General features: G+C 34.6%; 1 protein-coding gene and 1 pseudogene across 1 annotated transcript; both read left to right on the top strand.

The window, feature by feature from the left end:
• The first annotated feature begins 2,229 nt into the window (after positions 1–2,229).
• LOC110608841 lies at positions 2,230–5,620 on the top strand (annotated as a pseudogene).
• Positions 5,621–7,008: 1,388 nt separating this feature from the next.
• Positions 7,009–11,609, top strand: LOC110607172 (receptor-like protein EIX2). Its single transcript, XM_021746265.2, has one exon. The coding sequence runs from the start codon at positions 7,785–7,787 to the stop codon at positions 10,602–10,604; it is 2,820 nt and encodes a 939-aa protein (XP_021601957.1). The 5' UTR covers positions 7,009–7,784; the 3' UTR covers positions 10,605–11,609.
• Positions 11,610–11,824: the final 215 nt, after the last annotated feature.

Below are 11,824 nucleotides of genomic sequence, written 5' to 3'. Positions count from 1 at the left end.
CTGGAGGGAAGTTCGGCCGCCGAAGGTGCCGCCGAAGGATAGAGACTTTCGTCTCTGGAGTGCCTCTTGGCCTCCGAACCTTGCCCCCGAAAGGGTTCGACAGGCGAAAGTGGAAGTTCGGCCGCCGAAGGTGCTTGAGTTTCGTCTCTGGAGAGGACTTTTGGCCGCCGAACCTGCCGCCGAAAGTGTTCTGTCCAGCTTTCCTTTGCATGCTTTGCATGGCTGTTAGAGTGAGTTTAAAGGGATTCTTGGGGAGTTTAATAGAGTTGGTCATAAGCTAGTTTGGTCCCTCATTTGCGTCTATCTGTATAGGTACAGACCAGAGGAACCAGAGAGAGCAGCAGTGAGTTCTGCTCCAGAGTGTCAGAGCCTGCAGAGTCAGTCCAGAGAGCCAGAGGTGAGTGGAACTAAACTTAACTCTTTTATTTGCACAATGGAATGTTTTAGCATATCTCAAACATCATGATTATGCCATAGGTTGATTGCATTAGTATCCACGAATATGTTGCATTGCATCGTTATTTGGTGATGTGAGTGAATGCTGAATGATCCAATAGTCTCAGACAGGAAGTCCAGGAGCCTTTGACTACGCCCTGGCATGTATAGAGAAGTCCAGGAGCCTTTGACTACGCCCTGGCAGGTATAGCAAAGTCCAGGAGCCTTTGACTACGCCCTGGCAATGGTAAGTACAGAGGTGTTATATACACATATACATATATGACAGGAAGACCAGGAGCTCGATTCTACGCCCTGGCACAGAGTTACTGGGACTATGTGGTGACAGGTTTACTCTTGATGTGGCTTGTCTGTGATATGGTGCATTCCATGAAATCATATTTTACTGAGATGTTTTACTGTTCTACTCACTGGGCTATAGAGCTCATCCCACTCCCTTAACCCTAGTTTTGCAGGTTCAGTGTACAGTGTACAGGGACAGTCCAGCAGAGTACAGAATGAGTAAAGAGATTTGTAATAGCGTAGAGTGGACATGTAATATGAAAGAGATGTAATAGTTGTGTATTAAGTTAGAAATGTGCTTGACTTAGTGATGTATGTTTTGTACATGATCTGGATATGTATATATGTGTTACTGTATGTGAAAAACCAGGCTTAACAGAGAACAGAGAACAGAGTACAGAGTACAGAGTACAGAGTACAGAGTACAGAGATAGTGCATGCACAGGTTAAGCCTTGGTTCAGAAAAGAGTTTTTATTTTCACAGAAAATGTATGATCATGTATGAGATTTACAGGTACACAGAGAGTATAGCAGGCTTGCTACGGGTTCTGGTGGCCTTAAGCCGATCTGAATCCTAGCGCCGGTGACGGTCCATTTTGGGGTCGTTACATAGGCTTTTGGGGAGTTTCAGGCACTTTACTGTTAAAATTCAAGCTCTTGGACAAAATGCAAGATTGGGTTTATGTCAGAACAACGGTTTACATGAGAAGCTCGCGACATAAATTCCATAGCTACAGTTTCTTCAGAAAATGATCTCCAAGGTAACTTCTCTGTGATTCTTTATATTAATTATTATTTTTTTTTGGTAAATTCTTTCTTTAAATTTTCTACATTACCCTGTGTTTGGTAGGTAAGAAATTAAATGGCTGTTTCTGGCATATAAAAAACTTGACATTTAATTATTATTTTTAATAATTGAAAATTTTCATTTCCCTTGTGTGTTTTTTTGACTTCAGGAACTGCCGTTAGCCTGTTACTCCGTCTGAAACATTAGTGGAAGATTTTACACCATCAGTCTACGTTTGCCTTCACATTTATATTCTAATTTACTAATGTTTTGCTTGGAAATTCAATATGTGAAAGTTGAGTTTAAATTACCCATAGTTGGCTACTTGCTTCAATTAATTAACTAAGTGAAGTCTTCCGTTAAATTAAGACAATTGCTGTTAGTCAAGCTAGTATGAGGCAAGAGATAGCTTCTTTATACCAAAACGACCCATACCCTTTGCTGTCTAACAGGTCCCTCCTACTTCATTTGTGTTCTTCTGAAACAACTTCATCTTTTTTAAGAAACTTATTTAATAATAATAAAAATAACATTTACTCAGCATCAACACTAGAAAACAAATCACACCCACATAGCATGCGATAAGCAACTTTGAATTTCCAAGATTTTTATCCATTCCTAATCCGTTTTTAGGACGTAACTTTCCCATCACCAATAATACTTTTGCCTTGTTCCTTGGTGTTAGTTGAAATATGATTATAAAACTCAGTAGCCTCATCAACAACTGTGAATTTGATCTATAACAGATCAAAGCAATACTATTTGCTCTACAAATCTCTTCTTGATTTCCATCGTTCTGATCATGGTGAGAACGAGTAACAGATCTCTTCAACATCTTTATGCATTTACCATGCTCCTGTTTTCAGTGCACTTCAACACAGGAGTTGGAGATGTTGGGATTCAATGCATAGAGAGAGAGAGGCAGGCACTTCTCAGGATCAAACATGACTTGATTGATGACTATGATGTTCTTTCTTCTTGGACAACAGCAGAAGACAGGAGAGATTGCTGCATATGGAGAGGCATCGCTTGTGACAATCGAACTAGTCACGTTACAGAGCTTCATCTCCATTTCAATGAAACTGCTGACAAGCCGCTGAGAGGTAAGATAAACCATTCCTTGCTTGAACTCAGACATCTAACTTACTTGGATTTAAGGGGTAATAACTTTGGTGGAACTCAGTTCCCTGCTGATAAAAATGGTTCACTCTCCAAGTTAAGATACTTGGACCTCACAAATGCTAATTTTGCTGGAACTATCTCTTCTGTGCTTGCGAACCTCTCCAGCTTGCAGTCTCTTCGTCTGAATCTCAACCATTTTCATGACTTGGGAAACGTTGAGTGGCTTCATGGTCTTTCTTCTTTAAGTTACCTTCATCTCAGTGGAAATCCCCTTGTTAGACCCAGTGATTGGCTGCAAATAGCTAACAAGCTCACTCATCTTAAAAGCTTGAGGCTAGCTTTGTGCTTTTCTGGAGATGGGATTCCTCCGACTCTTTCCCCTCTCAATTCTTCATCATCTCTCACTTCCATCAATCTTTCTGACAACAACCTTGTGATTCCTTCAATACACCCATGGTTGTCAAACATCAGTCAGAATATCATACAACTTGACCTCTCTCATAACCTTCTGCAAAGTTCAACTCCAGCTGAAATTGGGCACTTGGTTTCTCTTGAAATTCTTAATCTCTCTAATACTTCACTTGTGGGCAGTGTTCCAAAATCCTTGGGGAACATGTCTCACTTGCGTAGTTTACACCTTTCCAGAAACAATCTCAAAATGCAGCTTCCTGACTTGATACAAAATCTATCTGGGTCCACAGAGAAATCGCTGGAAGAGTTGTACTTGTATGGAAATGAGATAACAGGTCCATTGCCTAATTTTACAAACTTTTCATCATTAAGAATCATAGATCTTCATAACAATAGCTTGAAAGAAACCATAGACAAAAGCATTGGACTTCTGTCCAAGCTCCAAGTATTACACCTGGGTTTGAATTCATTACATGGTGTAATCTCTGAAGATCATTTCTTAAATCTGTCCAATTTGAAATTTCTGTCTCTATCTGGTAACTCCCTGGTTTTGAATTTAAGTTTCGATTGGGTTCCTCCGTTTAGTCTACATTACATACATCTTCAATCCTGCAAGATGGGACCTCATTTCCCAAAATGGCTTCAGACTCAGAAATATTATTGTGAGCTTGATATTTCTGATGCTGAAATTTCTGATTCCATACCCATGTGGTTCTGGAACTTGTCTTCTGCTTCTAACCGTTTAAATGTCTCCCACAACAACTTGAGTGGAATGGTGCCACATGTTTCATTGCATCTTTATTATTTCCCCACCATTGATATGAGTTTTAATCGTTTGGAAGGTCCATTGCCATTGCTTCTGCTTCCTTCAAGACTAGAATCCATCACAAGATATATGTCTTCTGAAGATCAGAGAACAATTAGGACATTGATCTACCTTGACCTCTCAAATAACCTGTTTTCTGGAGTGATCCCTGATCATTTGATGCATATGCAAGATCTGATCTTCTTGAATTTGGGTAATAACAATTTGTCTGGCAAAGTTCCGACCTCCATAGGATGGCTTTCGAACCTTGAAACGCTAAATTTAGGAAACAATGCCTTGTCGGGAGAGTTACCTTTGTCTTTAAAGAATTGTTCTGGGTTGAGATTCATTGATCTAAGTGGAAACAAATTGTCTGGAAACATACCCACTTGGATTGGGGAACGCCTGATCTCTTTGCAATATCTCAGCTTACAGTCCAATCAGTTCCATGGAGCAATTGTGCCAATTAACACATGTTCAAATCTTGGACCTCTCTGTAAACAATATCAATGGAACTTTACCACACTGCATCAAGAATTTAAGAGCTATGGCTGACAGGAATTCAACTGAAACCATCAAACATGAATTTACTAGTGCAGTAGTAGAAGATGGTTTTTTAATCTATCATTATATTGACAAGGGATTGGTTCTTTGGAAGGGAAGAAATTACGGGTGTGATAAAAACCTCGGACGATTTAGGATAATAAATCTTTCACGTAATAAAATTGGAGGAGAGATTCCAAGGGAAATATCAAGCCTTTCACAGCTGAATCAATTGAACTTGTCGAATAACAAGTTGGCTGGTGCAATCCCTGAAGAGATTGGTTGTTTGAAGCAATTGGAATCACTTGATTTGTCTCAGAATCAGCTGTCAGGCAGACTTCCAGCTAGCTTGGCTGAGTTAAATTTTCTGAATACCTTGAACCTGTCGAATAATAATCTGTCCGGAAGAATCCCATCAAGCACTCAGCTTCAGAGCTTCAATGAGAGTGCATTTTCTGATAATCTTGCCCTCTGTGGATCGCCTCTTCCTCAGAAGTGCCCAGGGGACAATATTCAAGTTTCACAAAAGAATCACAGTGGCCAATACAATAAAAAAGATGGAGAAGAATTCTGGAAATTGTTTTATGTCGGAATGGGGATCGGATTCATCGTAGGCTTTTGGGGAGTTTCAGGCACTTTACTGTTAAAATTCAAGCTCTTGGACAAAATGCAAGATTGGGTTTATGTCAGAACAGCGGTTTACATGAGAAGCTTGCGACAGAAATTCCATAGCCAGAGTTTCTTCAGAAAATGTTCTCCAAGGTAACTTCTCTGTGATTCTTTAAGTTAATTATTATTACTTTTTTTGGTAAATTCTTTCTTTAAAATTTCTACATTACCCTGTTGTTTGGTAGGTAAGAAATTAAATGGCTGTTTCTGGCATATAAAAAACTTGACATTTAATTTTTTTTTAATTATTTTTTACTAATTGAAAATTTTCATTTCCCTTGTGTGTTTTTGACTTCAGGAACTGCCGTTAGCCTGTTACTGCGTCTGAAACATTAGTGGAAGATTTTATACCATCAGTCTATGTTTGCCTTCACATTTATATCCTAATTTACTAATGTTTTGCTTGGAAATTCAATATGTGAAAGTTAAGTTTAAATTAGGGCTTTTGTAAATTTAGGGGTAAAAATTTTTTTATTTACGAATTTAGAGTTAGAATAAAAATATTTATGGATTTGGGGTTGGGGTGACAGGCGGCAGTCGAAAAACTTACTTGGCGCCTGCTAGAGTCTAGCGCCACTTTAAGTGACGCCAGGCCATAATTTTTTTATTTTTTTAGAATGGTTTGACGCCTCTCACAATAGCGCCAGACCATTATTTGTTTTTTTCTTAAGAATGGCCTGGCGCCACTCATAGTAGCGCCAAGCCTTTATTTTTAAAAAAAATTTTTAATTATTAAAATATTATAATTATATTAATTAATATATTATTTTTATATTATATTTTTTATTATAATAATATTTTATTATATATTTTATTAATTTTAATATATTTTTATAATAATATTATAATTAAATAATATTAATTATAAATTTATTTATTTAGTATTAAATATATATAAAAATATTGAATTAAATAATTAATAAAAAATAAAAAAATAAAAAAATAAATTAATATAAATATTTAAAATTATAAAAATTAAATTTATTTTTATTAGATTGCTATTGTGCCATCGTACATAATCACAAAATAATATTAATTTTATGATAATATATATAATCACATAATAATATTAATTTTATAATACTGAAATTATTTATAACTGATTTTAGTAATTTATAGAGTTATAAAATAATATTATTATGTTATTAAAAAATTACTGATATTATTTCATGACAGTATTACTGTATTAATTTATTAAAATAATAAAATAGTATTATTGTATTAATTTATTAAAATAATAAAAAATATTAAATAAATATATACAATATTATTAAATTATTTTTATATATCTAATCACAACAAAATTATTTTTATATCTCTAAACACAACATAATATTAATTTTATTAATTTATCAAATATTAATATATAATCATTATTTATTTTTTATTTTTATTTGTAAGGAGTGAGCCATGATTTAATTTTTTATTATTAAAATATTATAATTATATTAATTAATTAATATATTATTTTTATATAATGTTAATTTAATAATTTTATTTATATTATATTTTTTATTATAATAAATTTTTTATATTATATTTCATAATTCTCTAAAATATTAGAACCATTAATATTATTCTGTAATTACATACGAATGACAGTCCAATAAAAATAAATTTAATTTTTATAATTTTAAATATTTATATTAATTAATTAATTAATTAATCTATTTTTTATTAATTATTTGATTCAATTTTTCTTGTATATATATTTAATAATAGTTAAATAAATTTATAATTAATATTATTTAATTAGAATATTATTATAAAAATATATTAAAATTAATAAAATATATTATAAAAAATTTTTATAATAAAAAATATAATATAAAAATAATATATTAATTAATATAATTATAATATTTTAATAATTAAAAAAATTAAAAAAAAAATAAAGGTTTGGCGCCATTGTAAAAAAAAAATAATGGATTGACGTCATGCCATTCTAAAAAAATAAAAAAATAATAGCCTGGCGCCATTTAAAGTGACGTCAGGCGCTCTGACGCCTCTCAAACAGGCGCTAATCTAATTTTTCGGCTGTTCCCTGTCATCCTACTCAAAATCCACAAATATTTCTATTCTAATCCTAAATCCGCAAATAAAAGGTTTTCTACCCCTAAATTTATAAAAAAACCCTTTAAATTACCCATAGTTGGCTACTTGCTTCAGTTGATAGTTTTTGTTCAGAATTTTGCTTTTGCTTCTTAATTCGTTGATGGAAGGTACAACTTTTTTACTTGCTAAATTTTTACAATTTCCCCTTAGATTTAAAATAATTTTTGTAGAACTTTAAAAAATTGTAAGGAAAATTTGCTTTTGTTCCACCATTTAATGCCAACACGAGTAAATCAGATAATAATAACAATAACATATTATTATCTGCTGCGTGTTTTACACCCATTTGGCCTCCAGCAGAGGGCCAAAGAAGCAACAAACAAGTTTATAGAAAACGTGTTCTAAACACTAAAATTCACATCACCTTTTAAGATTTCAGACCCAATTCCTATATCGAATAATATTTTATATATTTCGGACCGAAGAAAGAAAGAAAAAAAAAAGAAGAAAATTTCGGCTGCCGTGTCATAGGAGTTTCCAATCCATTGCATTTTTTAGCTATAAGAACAGAGAGTATTGCCTCCGAAAACTCAAAACACAACCAAGCAATTACTTCCCAAGTTCCTTTCGAACTTCAACTTCAACATTAAGATCATGGTGATAAACCGTAACAGATCTTCTCAACAACTCTACATGTGTACTATGTTTCTGTTTTTGCTGCACATGAAACCAGCCATTCAACTGAACCCAGGAATCGGATGCATAGAAAAGGAGAGACATGCACTCCTTAAGATCAAAGACGACCTCATTGACGATGGTGGTCTCCTCTCTTCTTGGGGGACAAGAGAAGATAAAAGAGATTGCTGCAGATGGCAAAGAATCACTTGTAGTCCTGAAACTGGTCATGTTACAGAGCTCGATCTCAATTTCAATGACATTGTAAACACGCCACTGAGAGGTAAAATTAGCCATTCCTTGCTTGAACTCACTCATCTTACGTACTTAGATTTAAGTTACAATGATTTTGGTGGCACTCACTTTCCACTCAATCATTCTTCTCTCGCCAAATTACGATACTTGATTCTCTCAACTGCTAATCTTGCTGTAACCTTCTCTTCTCTTGGGAACCTCACTGGGTTACAGTTGCTTGATCTGGGTTATAATAATTTTCACGATATGAGAAACACTGAGTGGCTCTTTGGTCTTTCATCTTTACGTTACCTTGATCTCAGTGGCAATCTCCTTAAAAGACCCAAAGATTGGCTGCAAATAGTTAACAAGCTTCCTCACCTGCAGAGCTTGATACTATCTTCTTGCTTTTCTGGAGACAGCACTGCTTTCAGTCTTTCTCCTATCAATTCTTCTTCATCTCTTACTTCTCTTGATCTCTCTTACAATAACCTTGTGATTCCTTCGATATACACATGGTTGTCAAACGTCAGTCAGAACATCATAGAACTTGAGCTCTCTTCTAACCATCTACTAGGTTTAAATGATCTTTCCGTTTTAGGAAACATGGTTTCTCTTCAATGGCTTTTTCTTGACAACGTTACACTTGAGGGTGGTATACCAAAATCTTTTGGGAACATGTCTCAATTGCGTGGTTTATACTTAATGAGAAACAATCTCAAGGTGCAGCTTCCTGAGCTGATAAAAAATTTATCTGGACGAGCAGAGAAATCGCTGGAAGCTTTAAACTTGTTTGGAAATGAGATTACAGGTACATTGCCTGATCTTACAAGGTTTTCATCTTTAAGGTTGCTAAATCTTGGACTAAACCGCTTGAATGGGACAGTGGACAAAAGCATTGGCCGCCTGAGACAGCTTGCAATATTAGACCTCAGTGGGAATTCACTGTCTGGAATTATATCTGAAGGCCACTTAAACTTGTCTGAATTGAAACACTTGTCCTTAGCTGGTAACTCCTTTGTTTTGAATGTAAGTCATGATTGGGTTCCTCCTTTTCATCTATTTATAATGCATCTTAGATCCTGCAAGATGGGACCTCGTTTCCCTAAATGGCTTCAAAGTCAGAAAAATTATACTCAGCTTGACATCTCTGACGCTGGAATTTCTGATACCATACCCAAATGGTTCTGGAACTTGTCCTCTGAATCTTATTATTTAAATCTTTCACAAAACAATTTGAGTGGGATGGTGCCAGATTTCGTGTTTCGTTTCTCTTATTTCCCTGTAATTGACATGGCTTCTAATCATTTGCATGGTCCATTGCCTCTGCCTCTGTTTCCTTCAAAACAAATTTCATTAGCAAAATTTTTGGTACCAAATTCTACTTCCTCTGACGGTGATTCATTATCTCAGCCGTTGATCTACCTGGACCTCTCAAATAACTTATTTTCTGGGGACATTCCTGATCGTTTGACGCATCTGCAAGATCTGGTTTTCTTGAATTTGGCTAATAACCATTTATCTGGGAAAATTCCATCTTCCATAGGATTGCTTTCCAAACTTGAAACACTGGATTTAGGAAACAATTCCTTCTTGGGAGAAATACCTCTGGAGCTAAAGAACTGCACCAGGTTGAGATTCCTTGACCTGAGTCGTAACAGATTATCTGGAAAGATACCCACTTGGATTGGGGAAAGCCTATCATCTCTGCAATTTCTGAACTTGCAATGCAATCAGTTGTATGGAAACATACCCTTGCAATTGTGCCAATTATCAAAAGTTCAGATCTTGGACCTCTCTGGAAACAATATCAATGGAGCCATCCCCCACTGCCTCAAAAATTTAAGAGCCATGTATGAAGGGAATTCCACTCTAACCATGGGTGATCACTATGTTATGTCACAGCAAGGTTTGGTGATGTATCCTCTGGATTCTTATATCAACACGGCATTGATTCTCTGGAAGGGAAAGAAATACACCTTAGTTAAAAATCTTGGACTCTTTAGGATAATTGATTTTTCAAGAAATAAAATAGAAGGAGAGATTCCAAGGGAAATATCAAGCCTGTCAAAGCTTCATCAGTTGAACTTGTCGTATAACAATCTGAGTGGTGCAATCCCTGAAGAGATTGGTGGTTTGAAGCAACTGGAATCCCTTGATTTGTCTCACAATCATCTATCAGGCAGACTTCCTCCAAGCATGGCTGATCTAAATTTTTTGAGTGCCTTGGACTTGTCCTGTAATAATTTGTCCGGAAGAATTCCATTAAGCACTCAACTTCAGAGCTTCAATGCTTCTTCGTTTTCTGTTAATCCAGAACTTTGTGGGTTGCCTCTTCCACAGAAGTGCCCTGGAGACAATATTCAAGAATCACAAGAACACAAACATGGAGGCCCATACAATCAAGAAGATGAAGATGAATTCAGGAAATGGTTTTATATTGGGATATGGCTCGGATTCTCTGTAGGCTTTTGGGTGGTTGCTGGCAGTCTACTGTTAAAGCGATCAACGCCAGTACGTCGGTCAACAAGAGTCATTGTGAAGAATAGGAAGTTCTTGAACTAATAATGTTGCTGCTGTCATTTATTTTTGCTGCACTTATTTATTTATTATTTTTTTTAGTGTGTAATTTGCTTAGTCAATTGCAGTTAGAGTCAAAGCAAATAAATCTCATTACTGCCGCAAAGTTGTTATTTTCCTTCTTAAGAACATGTAATTTGCAGTAGCAGGACAGCAATGAAAATACAAACTTTCTATTTCTTTATCAAATTTCTTGGCTTTTGATTGGGACCTATCAAGCGTTCTTGGAGACATGCCTATTTCCAGGCTTTGGATAAATTGGGAGATTGGGTTTATGTGAGAAAAACAGTGTTCATGAGAAGATTGCAACAGAAATTTCATAGCTAGGATTCATACCGTCTTCTGAAATATTTGCAAAGGTAACAGCTTTATTATTATTCTTTCAGTTTAAATTTGAGAATGATTTTATATGGTCTAATTATTGATCTTTCTTTCCCCAATTTTTTCTATCCTCTGTTTTCTGAGATTGGGAACTGGTGGTGCTGCTTCTCAAACACTAGCTTCTTATGTCTCCTGGGAAAAGTTTGTACTGTGAAAATTTAGAATGTAATACTGTGAAATGTTAGTTCTTTCTGAGAAAATGTGAAATGAGAGTTTGATGTCTCTTTTAATGTTCCATTTGTACTTTCCCTTTTACGATACTGGAAGTCCACTGTTATTTTTACAGTACAAACTTTTGAGCAAACCATGAAGTCAACCTAGGTGTGCAATTGGTCCGTTTGGTTTCAATTCAAATAGTATCCAAATAACTGAAAATCGGAATAATCGAATCAAAATATGTAAAAAAGTTGCATTGGAATCAAAATAGAAATTATAGGTTAAATTTTATTTTTTAATTTTGTAATTTTCTCTTATTTTCTAGACTCTCTTTCATTTTCTTGTACTTTCTTGCAAACCAATCAATAAGAGTGAATTCCTTTTCTCTTCTAACTAAACAATATTTGATGCGCTAAAAAAATGTGGAAAATTTTCCATACTTCATAATTATTCCAAAATAAATAGAAATTAAGCAGTATAATGTTCAGGAATGCTAATGATTTTTTTTAACGGAAAGATTAAAAAAAATTATAAAATATAAGTAGATTTTAATTAATAATTTTGAAATAAAGATGAATTAATAAAATTTTTGAAAAATTAAAATAATTAAAAAGGAAAAAAAACATATAAACTGTTTTTTTTTTTTGGGTCAATTAACATATAAACTA

This window comes from Manihot esculenta, chromosome 2 (assembly GCF_001659605.2).
Source record: "Manihot esculenta cultivar AM560-2 chromosome 2, M.esculenta_v8, whole genome shotgun sequence".
NCBI classification, from domain to species: domain Eukaryota; kingdom Viridiplantae; phylum Streptophyta; class Magnoliopsida; order Malpighiales; family Euphorbiaceae; genus Manihot; species Manihot esculenta.
Note: the sequence above shows the minus strand (reverse complement) of the source record. Positions and strands in the feature narration are given on the sequence as shown.